The sequence below is a fragment of the Neoarius graeffei genome, chromosome 12 (assembly GCF_027579695.1).
Source record: "Neoarius graeffei isolate fNeoGra1 chromosome 12, fNeoGra1.pri, whole genome shotgun sequence".
NCBI lineage: Eukaryota > Metazoa > Chordata > Actinopteri > Siluriformes > Ariidae > Neoarius > Neoarius graeffei.
This window is the reverse complement of record NC_083580.1, coordinates 67,379,100-67,395,913: the sequence shown is the minus strand read 5'-3', so window position 1 is coordinate 67,395,913 and position 16,814 is coordinate 67,379,100. Positions and strand designations below refer to the sequence as shown.

At 41.7% G+C, this 16,814-nt stretch overlaps 1 protein-coding gene across 1 annotated transcript; it reads right to left on the bottom strand.

The window, feature by feature from the left end:
* Nucleotides 1–1,757: 1,757 nt before the first annotated feature.
* Nucleotides 1,758–16,147, bottom strand: epdl2 (ependymin-like 2). The gene is made up of 6 exons (XM_060935192.1): nucleotides 16,053–16,147; nucleotides 12,228–12,262; nucleotides 11,987–12,121; nucleotides 9,856–10,042; nucleotides 9,675–9,762; nucleotides 1,758–1,978 (listed from the first exon to the last, which is right to left on the bottom strand). Exons 1-6 carry the CDS (start codon nucleotides 16,126–16,128, stop codon nucleotides 1,852–1,854), a joined length of 648 nt encoding a protein of 215 aa, XP_060791175.1. The 5' UTR covers nucleotides 16,129–16,147; the 3' UTR covers nucleotides 1,758–1,851.
* Between the last annotated feature and the right edge of the window lie 667 nt (nucleotides 16,148–16,814).

Here is a 16,814-nt window from a genome sequence, read left to right as displayed (position 1 = left end):
CAGTTAAACAAATGAGACAAAAATATTATACTTGCTCATTTATTTATTGAGAAAAATTATCCAATATTACATATCTGTGAGTGGCAAAAGTATGTGAATCTTTGCTTTCAGTATCTGGTGTGACCCCCTTGTGCAGCAATAAGTGCAACTAAACATTTCCAGTAACTGTTGATCAGTCCTGCACACCGGCTTGGAGGAATTTTAGCCCATTCCTCCGTACAGAACAGCTTCAACTCTGGGATGTTGGTGGGTTTCCTCACATGAACTGCTCGCTTCAGGTCCTTCCACAACATTTCGATTGGATTAAGGTCAGGACTTTGACTTGGCCATTCCAAAACATTAACTTTATTCTTCTTTAACCATTCTTTGGTAGAACGACTTGTGTGCTTAGGGTCGTTGCCTTGCTGCATGACCCACCTTCTCTTGAGATTCAGTTCATGGACAGATGTCCTGACATTTTCCTTTAGAATTCGCTGGTATAATTCAGAATTCATTGTTCCATTGATGATGGCAAGCCGTCCTGGCCCAAATGCAGCAAAACAGGCCCAAACCATGATACTACCATCACCATGTTTCACAGATGGGATAAGGTTCTTATGCTGGAATGCAGTGTTTTCCTTTCTCCAAACATAACGCTTCTCATTTAAACCAAAAAGTTCTATTTTGGTCTCATCCATCCACAAAACATTTTTCTAATAGCCTTCTGACTTGTCCACGTGATCTTTAGCAAATTGCAGATGAGCAGCAATGTTCTTTTTGGAGAGCAGTGGCTTTCTCCTTGCAACCCTGCCATGCACACCATTGTTGTTCAGTGTTCTCCTGATGGTGGACTCATGAACATTAACATTAGCCAATGTGAGAGAGGCCTTCAGTTGCTTAGAAGTTTCCCTGGGGTCCTTTGTGACCTCGCCGTCTATTACACGCCTTGTTCTTGGAGTTATATTTGTTGGTCAACCACTCCTGGGGAGGGTAACAATGGTCTTGAATTTCCTCCATTTGTACACAACCTGTCTGACTGTGGATTGGTGGAGTCCAAACTCTTTAGAGATGGTTTTGTAACCTTTTCCAGCCTGATGAGCATCAACAATGCTTTTTCTGAGGTCCTCAGAAATCTCCTTTGTTCGTGCCATGATCCACTTCCACAAACATGTGTTGTGAAGATCAGACTTTGATAGATCCCTGTTCTTTAAATAAAACAGGGTGCCCACTCACACCTGATTGTCATCCTATTGATTGAAAACACCTGACTCTAATTTCACCTTCAAATTAAGTGCTAATCCTAGAGGTTCACATACTTTTGCCACTCACAGATATGTAATATTGGATCATTTTCCTCAATAAATAAATGACCGAGTATAATATTTTTATCTCATTTGTTTAACGGGGTTCTCTTTATCTACTTTTAGGACTTGTGTGAAAATCTGATGACGTTTTAGATCATCTTTATGCAGAAATATAGAAAATTCTAAAGGGTTCACAAATTTTCAAGCACCACTGTATAGGAGTCCAGCGCTCAATCTCACCATCTCTTTCTCAGCGCCCCAAAGACAGTCAGATTTCTGTGACTTCAGACACTGGACATTGTACAGCTCCCTTTTTTTGTATAACCCCAAACCCTACTCTTCTTCACATATCCCGTGCTTATCGCTGGAGTATTTTCTTTTTGGTTAAACCTCTGTATTTTATTATACAGCTTGTGTTCTTTGTGTTTGAGTGTGAGAATAAACATTTTGCAATAGGCGTTGTTTTGTTTTTTCTCATTTTATTTGAATAAGAATTAAAATGACAGCAGATTCACTTAGTCAAGGAAGTGAATGAAATCACACATACGAGTATGATTTGCCAAATTGCTTACAGAAGAGCAGTAAAGAAGTTTTCTGCTTTGCCATCTTTCCGCTCCACCAGGTTTTCAGATGAACAGAATGCTGGAGGAATGAAGACTGTGGGATCCTCGATGCCAACGACCGTATCGAAGAAGCTGAAGAGAGAAATCAGAGTGGAGTCGTGAATGCTAGAAGCATATTAGCGCCAGAGTCTTTATAGATATAAATATTGTATGATTACCATCATATATTTAACACGACGGTGGTGTAGTGGTTAGCGCTGTCGCCTCACAGCAAGAAGGTCCTGGGTTCGAGCCCAGAGGCCGATGAGGGCCTTTCTGTGCGGAGTTTGCATGTTCTCCCCGTGTCTGCGTGGGTTTCCTCCGGGTGCTCCGGTTTCCCCCACAGTCCAAAGACATGCAGGTTAGGTTAACTGGAGACTCTAAATTGACCGTAGGTGTGAATGGTTGTCTGTGTCTATGTGTCAGCCCTGTGATGACCTGGCGACTTGTCCAGGGTGTACCCCGCCTTTCGCCCGTAGTCAGCTGGGATAGGCTCCAGTTTGCCTGCGACCCTGTAGAAGGATAAAGCGGCTAGAGATAATGAGATGAGATTTAACACGACGTCCCATTAGTCTGAGCATAATATAGACACAAATAAAATGTTATACTATTAAAAGGTATATTAGGCAAAAATGGAACTCTGGTGGTTAAATGGGTGAAGTATGGCAACATTAAACTCCATCCCAACACCCATTCCCACATTAGTCCATAAAGAATTCCCTCAAATTTACAGTGGCCAGTGGATTTAGCATTACTAAGGATTGGATTTTCCCATTTGGTTATTCTAAGAGCCAAGCGATAGCACTCTAAACATATAAATTCCTCTCAATTTAGCTTTCGGTGGGAATGTTCAAGAGTGCCTTCCTTTACTGTTTTTTTTTTTTTTTCCCCTATGGAATGAAGTCTCATGAGTTTTTCAGCTGACCGTTACGACTGATATCGGCTGTACAGGAGTTTGATGCTTTATCCTGGAGTAACCTAAATATTTTAGTCTTTTCTGCATTCCCAACATTCCCACTTTAACTCAGGAAGATGGTGGACAGCTGGTACTCCAGGACCAGGGTTGGGAACCCAGGGGTGGTCTGTGTAATTGCTTTAGCATGCATGTCCAGATGGGACACCGCTAATTCTGTGTCCGATTTCATCACAGCCACTAGTAATAAATTTTTGCATAATGGAAAAAGATGCGCTGTATAGTTTAGTTTTATTAAAATATTTTGTAAATTTTTGTTTGACTGCATGCCATTGCTTTGTGTTCACAGTAAAATGATGTGGTTGGGTTGGCCAGGTATCAGATTCTGACCAGTTTTCCTTCCTGAACTGCTGTGGAGTGACTGACAGACAAGTGACTATTTCACCAGTCGTATATTAATTTGGAATATATTGTGATACTAATAATACACAAAACCATTAATGAAATCAAATTTGGGTTGACCTAAAGCCACAATTGCAGTTTTTGTCACGGTGCTCATTAAGGTTTCTGCACTGACAGCATTACTAATACCAATATTGCAATAACGGTTCAAACATGATATATTACAAGTTTATATGTACATTAAATCAGATTCAAATGAACCATCATGGCTCCATTTTCCACAACTGTCATCCATCCATTATCCATAACCGCTTATCCTGTGCAGGGTTGCAGGCAAACTAGAACCTATCCCAGCTGACTATGGGTGAGAGGCAGGGTACACCCTGGACAAGTCGCCAGGTCATCGCAGGGCTGACACATAAACAACCATTCACACCTACGGTCAATTTAGAGCTACCAGTTAACCTAACCTGCATGTCTTTGGACTGTGGAGGAAACCCACGCATACATGGGGAGAACATGCAAACTCCACACAGAAAAGCCTCCATCGGCCACTGGGGTCAAACCCAGAACCCTCTTGCTGTGAGGCGACAGTGCTAACCACTACACCACCATGCCACCCAACTAGGTCATCTACTGATGATAAACTAATATGATAAATAGAAAGTGAATAAGTGCAGCACTGGTCAGACTTTTAACCCAGATCCTCACAATGTGTTTGAATGACTCAGTCCATTGTTAAAACGATTTATTACCACACCACCTCCAATGACCCAGCTCATACATTTAGCCTAATTGAATCAAGCAATTAAGCTTTTTTTATTTTTATTTTTTTTAATGAGCACAACCAGATCAAATTCAGATAAGCTGCAACTAATTATTTGATGGTTCTTTGGAAACATAAAAGAAAATTGTATTCATAGCATTCTGAGAACAGAATGTCTCAACTTGAAATAAAACAACCAAAACTGCATGTGCACAGGTCACCTTAACCTCTGATCAACCAAACATCTTTTTAGCACAAGACTTTTTTTTTTTTTTTAACTTTTTTGGAATTATATTATTTTCTGCATAATTTACAGCTTTCTGGTACAATTTCTCCAAAGCTTTGGCAGCAGGGTCCAGAGGGAATGTTGGAAAATGTCAGGATTGATATCAAATTGCAGAAAAAAAGGGATTCTGATTCTCTGAGAAGACACCACAGCATCCAGCTACCATTCAGTTATTGAACTTCGTATTTATGATTTTGGGCGAGAGAGACTTCAGAAATTGCTAACTACCTACTTACTACATACAGTCCCAGTCAAAATTTTGGACACACCTTCTAATTCAATGTTTTTTCTTTATTTTTCTTGATTAAAAGTCACTTCGTGTCTGAAAGTAATGATGGATGTCGTTTCTCTTGACTTAGCTGAGCGGTTCTTGACATCATATAGATTACTACAGTTGTGGAATAGGGCTATTTACTGTATTTTTATTGTTTACTGTTTGATCTTAAATACATTAAGGCGGCTAATTAACTTTTGACGAGACACACCTGTTCGTTGAAAAGCATTCCAGGTGACTACCTCAGGAAGCTGATGGATTGTGTGCATTTAGACCCAAAAGCAAGTAAAAAGACAGATACAAGGAGAAACCAGGAGAGTAAGGGCTCTCAGACAGATTTGTGAAGAAAACCAGAGGAAGATGATGGAGATTAGAAAACAACTGAAGATACCAGCCCATCGCTAGTAGCTCCTGAGATTGACTAAAGAGAGAGATTGATGATCTGACCTCCTGATTTCGAGTAATGAACTTTGTGGGTCACAGGGAAACTTGTGTAGGAGGTGGAAATTCTCCTCCACCTGCAACTTCTGTTGATTCGAAGAAAGTGTCTACACTTTAGTTGTCAGATCATCGCAGGGCTGACACATGAGACAACCAACCATTCACACCTACGGTCAATTTAGAGCCACCAGTTAGCCTAACCTGAATGTCTTGGACTGCAGGGGAAACCGGAGCACCTGGAAGAAGCCCATGCAGACACCGGGAGAACATGCAAACTCCACACAGAAGGCCCCCGTCAGCCACTGGGCTCAAACTCAGAACCTTCTTGCTGTGAGGCAACAGTGCTAACCACTACACCACCCCTGATTTAATCATGCTTGGCTTTTTAACTATAAAATACACAAAGTATGTGGTTGGTTAGGATGCTGAGAACCAAGGTTCTCATTATATAGAAGCCTTTTGCTGACAGTTTATCTCTCAAACATTTAGTTGCTCTTATACAGTACAACCCTGATTCCAAAAAAGTTGGGACAAAGTACAAATTGTAAATAAAAATGGAATGCAATGATGTGGAAGTTTCAGAATTCCATATTTTATTCAGAATAGAACATAGATGACATATCAAATGTTTAAACTGAGAAAATGTATCATTTAAAGAGAAAAATTAGGTGAGTTTAAATTTCATGACAACACCACATCTCAAAAAAGTTGGGACAAGGCCATGTTTACCACTGTGAGACATCCCCTTTTCTCTTTACAACAGTCTGTAAACGTCTGGGGACTGAGGAGACAAGTTGCTCAAGTTTAGGGATAGGAATGTTAACCCATTCTTGTCTAATGTAGGATTCTAGTTGCTCAACTGTCTTAGGTCTTTTTTGTCATATCTTCCGTTTTATGATGCGCCAAATGTTTTCTATGGGTGAAAGATCTGGACTGCAGGCTGGCCAGTTCAGTACTCGGACCCTTCTTCTATGCAGCCATGATACTGTAATTGATGCAGTATGTGGTTTGGCCTTGTCATGTTGGAAAATGCAAGGTCTTCCCTGAAAGAGACGTCGTCTAGATGGGAGCATATGTTGCTCTAGAACCTGGATATACCTTTCCGCATTGATGGTGTCTTTCCAGATGTGTAAGCTGCCCATGCCACATGCACTAATGCAACCCCATACCATCAGAGATGCAGGCTTCTGAACTGAGCGCTGATAACAACTTGGGTTGTCCTTCTCTTCTTTAGTCCGAATGACACGGCGTCCCTGATTTCCATAAAGAACTTCAAATTTTGATTCGTCTGACCACAGAACAGTTTTCCACTTTGCCACAGTCCATTTTAAATGAGCCTTGGCCCAGAGAAGACGTCTGCGCTTCTGGATCATGTTTAGATACGGCTTCTTCTTTGAACTATAGAGTTTTAGCTGGCAACGGTGGATGGCACGGTGAATTGTGTTCACAGATAATGTTCTCTGGAAATATTCCTGAGCCCATTTTGTGATTTCCAATACAGAAGCATGCCTGTATGTGATGCAGTGCCGTCTAAGGACCCGAAGATCACGGGCACCCAGTTTGGTTTTCCGGCCTTGACCTTTATGCACAGAGATTCTTCCAGATTCTCTGAATCTTTTGATGATATTATGCACTGTAGATGATGATATGTTCAAACTCTCTGCAATTTTACACTGTCGAACTCCTTTCTGATATTGCTCCACTATTTGTCGGCGCAGAATTAGGGGGATTGGTGATCCTCTTCCCATCTTTACTTCTGAGAGCCGCTGCCACTCCAAGATGCTCTTTTTATACCCAGTCATGTTAATGACCTATTGCCAATTGACCTATTGAGTTGCAATTTGGTCCTCCAGCTGTTCCTTTTTTGTACCTTTAACATTTCCAGCCTCTTATTGCCCCTGTCCCAACTTTTTTGAGATGTGTTGCTGTCATGAAATTTCAAATGAGCCAATATTTGGCATGAAATTTCAAAATGTCTCACTTTCGACATTTGATATGTTGTCTATGTTCTATTGTGAATACAATATCAGTTTTTGAGATTTGTAAATTATTGCATTCCGTTTTTATTTACAATTTGTTCTTTGTCCCAGCTTTTTTGGAATCGGGGTTGTAGATTTTGTTTAGTATAGCACGGGCTTACTTTTGATAGAATTGCTCATTGTAACTACATTTTATTTCTTTGATTTGCTTTACATTTTGAATTGATTTGTACTCAAACATTATATGCTATCAGCTTTATCTCATCTCATCTCATCATCTCTAGCCGCTTTATCCTTCTACAGGGTCGCAGGCAAGCTGGAGCCTATCCCAGCTGACTACGGGCGAAAGGCGGGGTACACCCTGGACAAGTCGCCAGGTCATCACAGGGCTGACACATAGACACAGACAACCATTCACACTCACATTCACACCTACGGTCAATTTAGAGTCACCAGTTAACCTAACCTGCATGTCTTTGGACTGTGGGGGAAACCGGAGCACCCGGAGGAAACCCACGCGGACACGGGGAGAACATGCAAACTCCACACAGAAAGGCCCTCGCCGGCCCCGGGGCTCGAACCCAGGACCTTCTTGCTGTGAGGCGACAGCGCTAACCACTACACCACCGTGCCACCCCGCTATCAGCTTTATACTTTTAATAAACCAAACCCAGGGTGGCACGGTGGTGTAGTGGTTAGCACTGTCGCCTCACAGCAAGAAGGTCCTGGGTTTGAGCCCAGTGGCCGACAGGGGCCTTTCTGTGTGGAGTTTGCATGTTGTCTGCGTGGGTTTCCCCCACAGTTGAAAGACATGCAGGTTAGGTTAATTGGTGGCTCTAAATTGACCATGAGTGTGAATGGTTGTTTGTCTCTATGTGTCAGCCCTGTGATGACCTGGCGAGGGCCTTTCTGTGTGGAGTTTGCATGTTCTCCCCGTGTCCGTGTGGGTTTCCTCCGGGTGCTCCGGTTTACCCCACAGTCCAAAGACATGCAGGTTAGGTTAACTGGTGACTCTAAATTGACCGTAGGTGTGAATGTGAGTGTGAATGGTTGTCTGTGTCTATTGCCACTTTTCCACTACAAACGTGGCTGAGTTGGGCTGAGCCGTGCCGTGCTGAGTCGAGCTGAGTGGGGCTGTTGGAGTTGCATTTCGACTACAACCGCGCTGAACCGTGCTGGCTGGAAGTGGGTGGACACATTGGGTGGAGTTAGCGAAAGTGGGTGGACGTCACGTGATGTCGTTAGGCAGCGCAAACAGTGACATCAGTGACCTTTTAAGCGGTAGTCTCACGACCCGGATAGTAAACAATAAACATGGAGGACATGGAGTCGTTAGTGTTGTTGGTCTTGGTGCTGTGGCTTGTTGTCACCGACAACGCCAGCAGATACTGGCAAGAGCGTATAGATGAGGTGAGGCGCATAAGGCTTCAGAAATTCTCGTAATTCGTAATTCTTCCGGGTTTACGGTGTTTACAGATCCCAGCGTGCTCGCGGGGCGTGTGTGGGCGTGTGAGGACACTCCTCCTCACCAATCAGTGCACAGGGGAGTGTCTCCTCACGCCCCTAGCCCCACTCGGCTTGGTTTGGCTCGCTTCAGTCCTACTCCAAAACCGTGCGAGTTTTGGGTGCTAAGCAGGGCTGAAGCGAGCTAAGTCGTGCTGCTCTGAGGTAGTCGAAACACAAGCCGTGTCGGGCTGAAGTGAGCTGAAGCGAGCTGAAGTGAGCTGAAAAAGGGTAGTGGAAAAGGGCCATATGTGTCAGCCCTGTGATGACCTGCCGACTTGTCCAGGGTGTACCCCACCTCTCGCCCATAGTCAGCTGGGATAGGCTCCAGCTTACACTCACATTCATACCTATAGTCAATTTTGACTGGGACTGTTGATTACATTCACACAGTGGACCTTATTTATCAGTCTTTTTGTAAATTTGTGTGTACCGTAAATGGTTTCACAGGCCAAACCAAAAAATGCCTGTCATATTTACAAACATTTCCACAACAATGATTTTCTTCATACTCATGTGCATGTTGATAAATGTCAATCACCTATAAATGACCAATCACCATTAAATGATCATTGGCTGACACCCACAAAACACCATAAAAGGCAAAGCCCAGAGAGCTAAAAATGACAACATAATGACTAAGTGGTGAAAAAGTGCTTCCTTGGAATAGTGTGCACTAACTATACTGGTAATCCAAGTCAGCCATTACAGAACATTGACTATCATAGATAAACATTAATTTTTACTCCCTTTATATGTAGTGTGCCATTACTTTTGTCCTAGTTGAATAGCTGATGTTATTTGTCTTCATTTATGTATTTGTTTTTGGCCTGCTTTCTTTCACATTAAAGACCATGTTTTGCAGTATATAAATTTGCAGTAACTCCTCACCAGTTACATGATTGGACTCTGATCCGTTGACATTAGGGAGTCTCCTTATACTGTATGGAAATTTACTTAAACTCAGAAGCTCTGAGTGTTTGTGAATTTGTGGTGTTTGTGCATCAGTCACATCAAGCTCTCAGATCAAGTTGGAAATCCGTCCCATTTGTGTTTCTGTACTGGCTGTATTTTCGCCAGTGCTCAACTTTTACTGCTTAGATTTTTATCCCAGATCTTCAGGAGTAAACTAGCTGGCATCTGTGAATCTGTGTGTGCACTCGTATGTTCAGTGAGTACCAGTGTTTTGTGTGCCACTTTCATATGACTGTTTTAAAATCCCAACCTTGACACAAAATGACCCATGTCATTGATGTGGTACATGGTGACGACGGGAATGCAGCCGAACTCTGTAAAGGTCAGGGAGTAGTTTGCTGAAAAACAGGTACACAAAAAAGAATGATTGAAGTGCTGATGATTTGAGTCCTGAATGACTGTTATGTTCAGTATAAGGGGTTATAATTTACCTTTTATTTCAGCATCTGATCCCACCCAGTTGTTGACCAGCAGGCCCTGTGCGGGAGCAGACAGGCTTCCCAGGACAATCTGGGCCCTGTGCTTGGCATCAAGGGGAATCGCAATGGGAATGAAGGCAGCATCGAGAGACACCTTAGTACAGCTTTTGTTGTGGTAAATGATGTCATAGTAAACTTTCTGAAATGGGTATAACATGAGAGTATGAGTTTTGGAGTTGCCATAGTTTAGAAAATATAAATCTCAAACATCCTAGTTTCATTCAGCCTTTTGTTAATAGTGTTTATGAGGTAAAGGAGTAGATCTGGAGGGTCCTCAGACATAGTGTCTTGGTAAACTGGGATGTATGGATGCTGTCAGTCCCCACTCGCTTGCTCACTCAAGTTTGTTGACGGTGTAGTGGCTGGCTGCTTTATGTCCCAGGGCTTCCTCATGCCTGTATTACCTTCTGGCTGTCCCCTTTTAGTTATGCTGTCATAGTTAGTTTTGCCAGAGTCCCTGCTTGCATTCAATGCAAAATGTATAATGTTCCTACTCATCAGGTGACATTGGGCATACCTAACAACCTTGACATGTAACCGAGTTACATGTCAATCCTGAGATCGAGTTGCTGACCTCTTCTGCTCTTTGGACCTGCCTGATCCATCTTGATGCCCTATGTCTGGCTGGAGTCTCATCACATCGCTCCTGTGGGGGATGGCCCCATATGGACAGTCAAAAGTCGCACTTGGAAGATGCTCTGGACACTTACAGTAATGCTTTTATGGCTGAGGACTGCAGTTGACTTGCTAACTTTAGGACTGCAGTTGTCATGAACAGTTTTGCACTCAATTTTCCATCAATGAAGAGTTTATAACATCACCGAAACTGACTTCATGTTAAAACTGTTAATGTTATAATCACGTTGTCTGTTATCACCCAAATGAGGATGGGTTCCCTTTTGAGTCTGGTTCCTCTCGAGGTTTCTTCCCCATGTCATCTGAGGGAATTTTTCCTTGCCACCGTCGCCACAGGCTTGCTCATTGGGCATAGACTAGGGATAAAATTAGCTCATGTTTAAAGTCATTCAAATTCTGTTAAGCTGCTTTTCGACAATGTCTACTGTTAAAAGTGCCATAGAAATAAACTTGACGACATTTATAAAGCGGGATCAAATGTTTACCTCACCCGGGACGGAGTCCACCAGGAGGCGAGGTATTGTTTTTGGTGGGGTTTATTTGTTTGTTAATGATATTACAGGAAAATGGCTGGACCAATCTTCATGAAACTTTCAGGATAGAAAGGCATTGGTCTCAAATAGAACCTCCAACATTTTCAGGGTCATCCGGTCAAGGTCAACAAAAAGGTCAAAAATTTTTTTCGCGATATCTTCCTTCATAATCATCATAAGTGCTACCGGGCGAGGTTTGTTTTGCCTGGCAACACTTCTTTATTTTGTAATTGCCAGCAGTAGCAGCCAGTGACGACAGATTTTGGTGAGGCAGAACATTAATATATCTATCAACAAAATTCATGAATCATCATGACAAAAGTCACTGAGTCATGCTATAGACTACTATCTAGTGAATTTCTAGAGTATCACCTTGATAAACATCTCATCTCATCTCATTATCTCTAGCCGCTTTATCCTGTTCTACAGGGTTGCAGGCGAGCTGGAGCCTATCCCAGCTGACTACAGGCGAAAGGCGGGGTACACCCTGGACAAGTCGCCAGGTCATCACAGGGCTGACACATAGACACAGACAACCATTCACACTCACATTCACACCTACGGTCAATTTAGAGTCACCAGTTAACCTAACCTGCATGTCTTTGGACTGTGGGGGAAACCGGAGCACCCAGAGGAAACCCACACGGACACGGGGAGAACATGCAAACTCCGCACAGAAAGGCCCTCGCCGGCCACGGGGCTCGAACCCGGACCTTCTTGCTGTGAGGCGACAGCGCTAACCACTACACCACCGTGCCGCCCCCTTGATAAACATCCCAGTCTATTAAGAGTTAGAGTTGACAACATCCAACATATAGTCTATCAGCTCCTTTTGAGTCATTTTTATTATAAAATTTATCCATAATAACACTGGCAGTTCATATTTTTTGTGACCACAGAAGGTTTTTTTTTACTTCTCTGTAAAGCATAAGTCGATCCATGTGCAAGTCATGTTTGCCTTCCTTCCCAGCTGCAACAACACGAATCCTCTCTTCCAAAGCATCATAGTAGAACTGCTCATACACCTCTGTCCTCCCCTCAGGAAAGTACTGTGGAAGACATGATGTTCAGGACAAAACGTCTCACCCAGAGATGACACAGAATTAACCTGGAATGCCGCTCATAAAACAATTCATACACATTAGTCAAACTTACTACAGCTATCTTCCCCTGGAGGTATGGTGGTGACTCTGCAGAATGGGAAGAGGAACAACAAAGGGTTGGTGGAATAGTATTTAAAACATTTCTGTTTTAAAAATTCAGCCAAAATATGTATAGATTAAAAAAAGAAAGGGTTCTAATGGCTTTGATGAACTTTTAGGTTTTAAAATGTGTGTAATTACTGCAAATAAGAACTTCCCTGAACTGGAAAAAGGACAGAAAGGAGTTGGGGAAATTATCAACTGCCCCAACAACTGCCCTTAGACTTCCATTATTAGTGTATTTTAAATAAACAGGTTTTCTATTTGTTTCACAAAACAGAGAGATGTTTCAATTACTGGCTCTCACATTCATTTGCAAAAGCTACAGTGGATAAAGGTGTTTTGTTTTTGTTTTTTTTAGCTGGACTTCTTCAGGGGAAGCCATGACCTAATGGTTAGCGAAACAGCTTTGGGACCAAAAGGTCACCGGTTTGATTCCCTGGACCAGTAGGAATAGCTGAAGTATCCTTGAGCAAGGCACCTAACCTCCAACTGCTCCCAAGGCTGCTCTGGGTACAGTATGTTGTACGTCGCTCTGGATAAGAGTGTCTGCTAAATGCCTGGAATATAATGTAACTTCTTCCTGTAAGGTGTAGTAAGAAATCCCCCAATCAATATTATACAGGGGCATAGCTGGGGGGGGCGTGACCCCTCCCCCCTTGTCGGACCATACATTTTTGGAATAGCCGCATAAGAATATTAGAAAAGCACCCACTGTAATTTTTCTAACATTTTTTTTAAAACTAGATTGTCACCTCAGCCTCATTAGGGTTTCTATAACCTTGTATGGACTTCCTGTGGTTTGGGCACAAAAACCCAGTTTGTCAGAGTGTATGCGGGAGAGGCAGATGTAAGTGCAGATATGTTAAATAATACACAGAGTGATATGAGCATAAAGTGCGTGAAATGTACACAACAGGCAAACAGTCCAAAACAGCAGGTAAAGTCGTAATCAAGGAAACGGGCAGGAGGTCAATCAAGGCACGGACAGAATATCAGCGGCAAAACTATGCAAGCTCAAGGGACGAGAAACAGGAGTCGAAAAACCAGGAGGTCAACAAGAACAGGGACAGGAAACAAGGCTCAGTAAGGCACACTAGACGTGGCGTAATACTTTGCATCATCCTTGCATGGGCGCAGTCCTTAAATAGCCCAAACATAGTTCATTAATTAAAGACAGGTGTTCTTTGTTAACGGCGCATGTGCCGGAGCTAGTTAGGCGTGCGCGCAGGAGGCGTGCCTTAAGGTGCACGAGCCAAGGCGCGCAAAACTGACAAAGTTGTGCGCAAGCGCAGCACGATTGAACTAGAAAGCATGGTCAAGCTGCCAGTGTAGCTACAGTCTTTTTAGTTGCAAATTATGAGTATTTCCTCTTGTGTTAATAATTCGCCATGTCAAAACAAGCGAAACTTTCTTTCGACGTGAAGAGAGGTAAACAATTTATTATATATTTTTTTCCATCAAAGTTGCATTTTGTGGCTTTGAAGCTACGTTTTAGTGTGCCGTTTCTAGAACACAACATCAAGAAAACGTGGAAGAAACAGCAATAATGGAAGAGCTGGTGTTCTGATAAACGATCCTACATCCGCGAAGCGTCCTACGGTAGGAGGGGATGTCAGACATGTCTGTCGAGCAGTCCTACATTGCAGGAAATCCTACAGTGTGATTCAACTTTAACTTTTAGTCATAGTTCGCGGTTTTTCCCTCTGCAAAGAACATGCTTCTACACTGATACCACCAACCCTGTCAGAATTCATATGAATGTAGGACGTTCTGACAATTCAAACGACTCTGTCAGAATATGCTTTTACATTCATATGAATCTAGGATGCTCTGACTCTTCAATTGACCCTGTCAGTGTAGAATTAATAGGTTTTTTTGTCACTATTCACAAGTACCATTTGCTCTATTAAAATGAGTGTAGGACGTTATTACAATTCAAATGACGCCGCAGGACGTTCTCACAACTCATATGACCCCGTCAGAATATGCTTCTACGTTAGTAAATGAATAAATGAGATATTTCAGATGTATTGCAAGACTCAATACATTCAATGTATTCAATGGTTAGAAATCAGCATTATGTTAGATTAAGTAGTAAAGATTGAATGCACGCTGTTAATCTGCACCGTTTATTCTGCACTGTTTATAGCACAGCTGATGTAGGACAAAAATCTGTTCAAATGCCAAGAAATGACGTTTTGTGCTCTGCGCATGCGCAGTGGGGCTTTGTAGGACGCAATGACGTGTAGGACAGTTTATCAGAACACCAGTTTCTAAGCTACCTAAAACTAGCAATGGTAATTATTTTTTGCTACATAATGTACTCAGGTTGCCAGTCAGTGTGTGACACCCCCTTTGAAAAATCCTAGCTACGTCCCTGTTATAACATCGTCTACTGTTGAACCAGTACGGCACCAGAGCTGAACAATGAACGAAAACCTGGTTTTAGTTCAATTACAGTACTTGGGTTTTTTTCATACTTCTGTAGCTTTTTACAGCCAATCACATGCATTTACACTCACCGGCCACTTTAATACGAACTTGTTCTTGATTCTAAGATTCCTGTTCTTCGCTGCAGGAGTGGAACCCAATGTGATGACCTGCTGTTGCATGCTGAGATGCTTTTCTGCTCACCACGGTTGTAAAGAGTTGCTATGAGTTACTATATCCTTCCTGACAGCTCGAACCAATCTGGCCATTTTCCTCTGACCCTCTCTTATCAAGGTGTTTATTTCCACCCACATTGAGAACTGTCACTCACAGTGTTTTTTGTTTTTCGCACCATTCTCTCTGTGTAAACTCTAGAGACTGTTGTGTGTGAAAAAACGAGGAGATACCCCAGCAGTTTCTGAAATACTCAAACCAGTCCATCTGGCTCAAACCAACACCCATGCCACAGTGAAAGAAAGTCACACTTTGAGATCACAATTTTTTCCCATTCTGATGTTTAGAGTGAACATTAACTGAAGCTCTTGATTTGTATCTGCATGATTTGATGCATTGCGCTGCTGTCAAGTGATTGGCTGATTAGAGAACTGCATCAAACAGCAGGTGGATATATGGGTGTTTTTAATAAGGTGTCCAGTGAGTGTATGTCACTTATTTAGCTGAAGGCAGCTCATTGAGAAAGGATGATTCTTTTCATAGATTTAAAAAAATACATTTGGTGTGCTTAGCAAACTGATAAGGAAAACAGAATGTTGAAAGATGAACAGAGAGAGAGAGAGAGAGAGTCTGTGGTGATGATTAAAAATACTAATGTAAATCACTGCAACAAAATGAAACAATCACTTGAAATTGTCTTATTTATAGCAGTAAACTAATTATTTATGTTTAAGCAATGAAGAGGAACTGCTGTTGTCATTCAATTATGTTAGTCGCTCATCCAGACCTTTGTAAGCAAGGAATTTCATGTTTACATATTTCAGTAAAATACTTGTATTTATTGCGTTTTTAGTTCTCAAGTGTCCCAACAGCTGCCCTTAGACTTGTTTCAAGTCTACAAATTATTCATTTGTTTTTTCAAAACATGGACATGGTTCAAAAGGATTAGTCATGGATATCATACACTACAGATCCAGATAGAGATCGAGATTAAAAAAAAAAAAAGCTGGACTTTTGGTGTCGTCATTCATGTGTAGAAATCCCTCCAAAAGATGTTAGCCGTTTGGACTGTCACATCAATACAGTGCACGCTTCTTAACACTAAAACTTAAACCAGACAGCAATCATTCAAAATAAACGTAAGACCAAAGAGTCATTATGCTGGACTTACTGCAGTGGTGTGGTTTCTGAGTGAGGGCACCGAGCAGTGCACTCAAGACAACTGCAAGCACTAAAGCAGCCTGCATGGTTCCAAGATGATTCTGGCAAACTGAACAAACAGTAACGCTATTACACAATGACGAGGGTTTTATACTGAACTGCTCAGATCCAACTCCAGGATTCTTCACATTTTCCTTCTCACCGAGCCTGGATTACAACCACAGAGATGATTCAGCTTAGCTGATTTTTAACTTTGACTATTAACTATGACTCTATTCTGCTTTGCGCAGATGTGCTAAAAGTACCCCAAAGTGCCCAAAGGTTCAATTACTCCTCTAAATAAATACTCTTGTCAAAGTTTACCCTTATGGAAAAATCTAATTGTTTTTCACTTGTGATTATGTGAGTAATATGTCATCACATGAAAACTGCAAAAGTGCATTTCACCATCCTTTATCAAAAAGAAGTATACTTCAAGTTCATTTTATGAAGTAAAGTTAAAGTATATTTCCTTAAGTATACTTTTGTATACCAAGTATACTGATATCAATATACTTACAGTATACTTGTAAGTAAACTAATCTAATACTTCTTGGGACTAAACTGGCCCACTTTTAGTTTATAAAAAGTATACTTTAAGTCTAAGAGAAGTAAACTTTGAGTATACAACTAGTATTTTTATTTTGTACTGCAAGTATACTATAAGTAAACTTCTATACTAATAGTTTACTAGTTCTATACTTGTAGTCCACTCTTTAGTTTACAAAAGCAT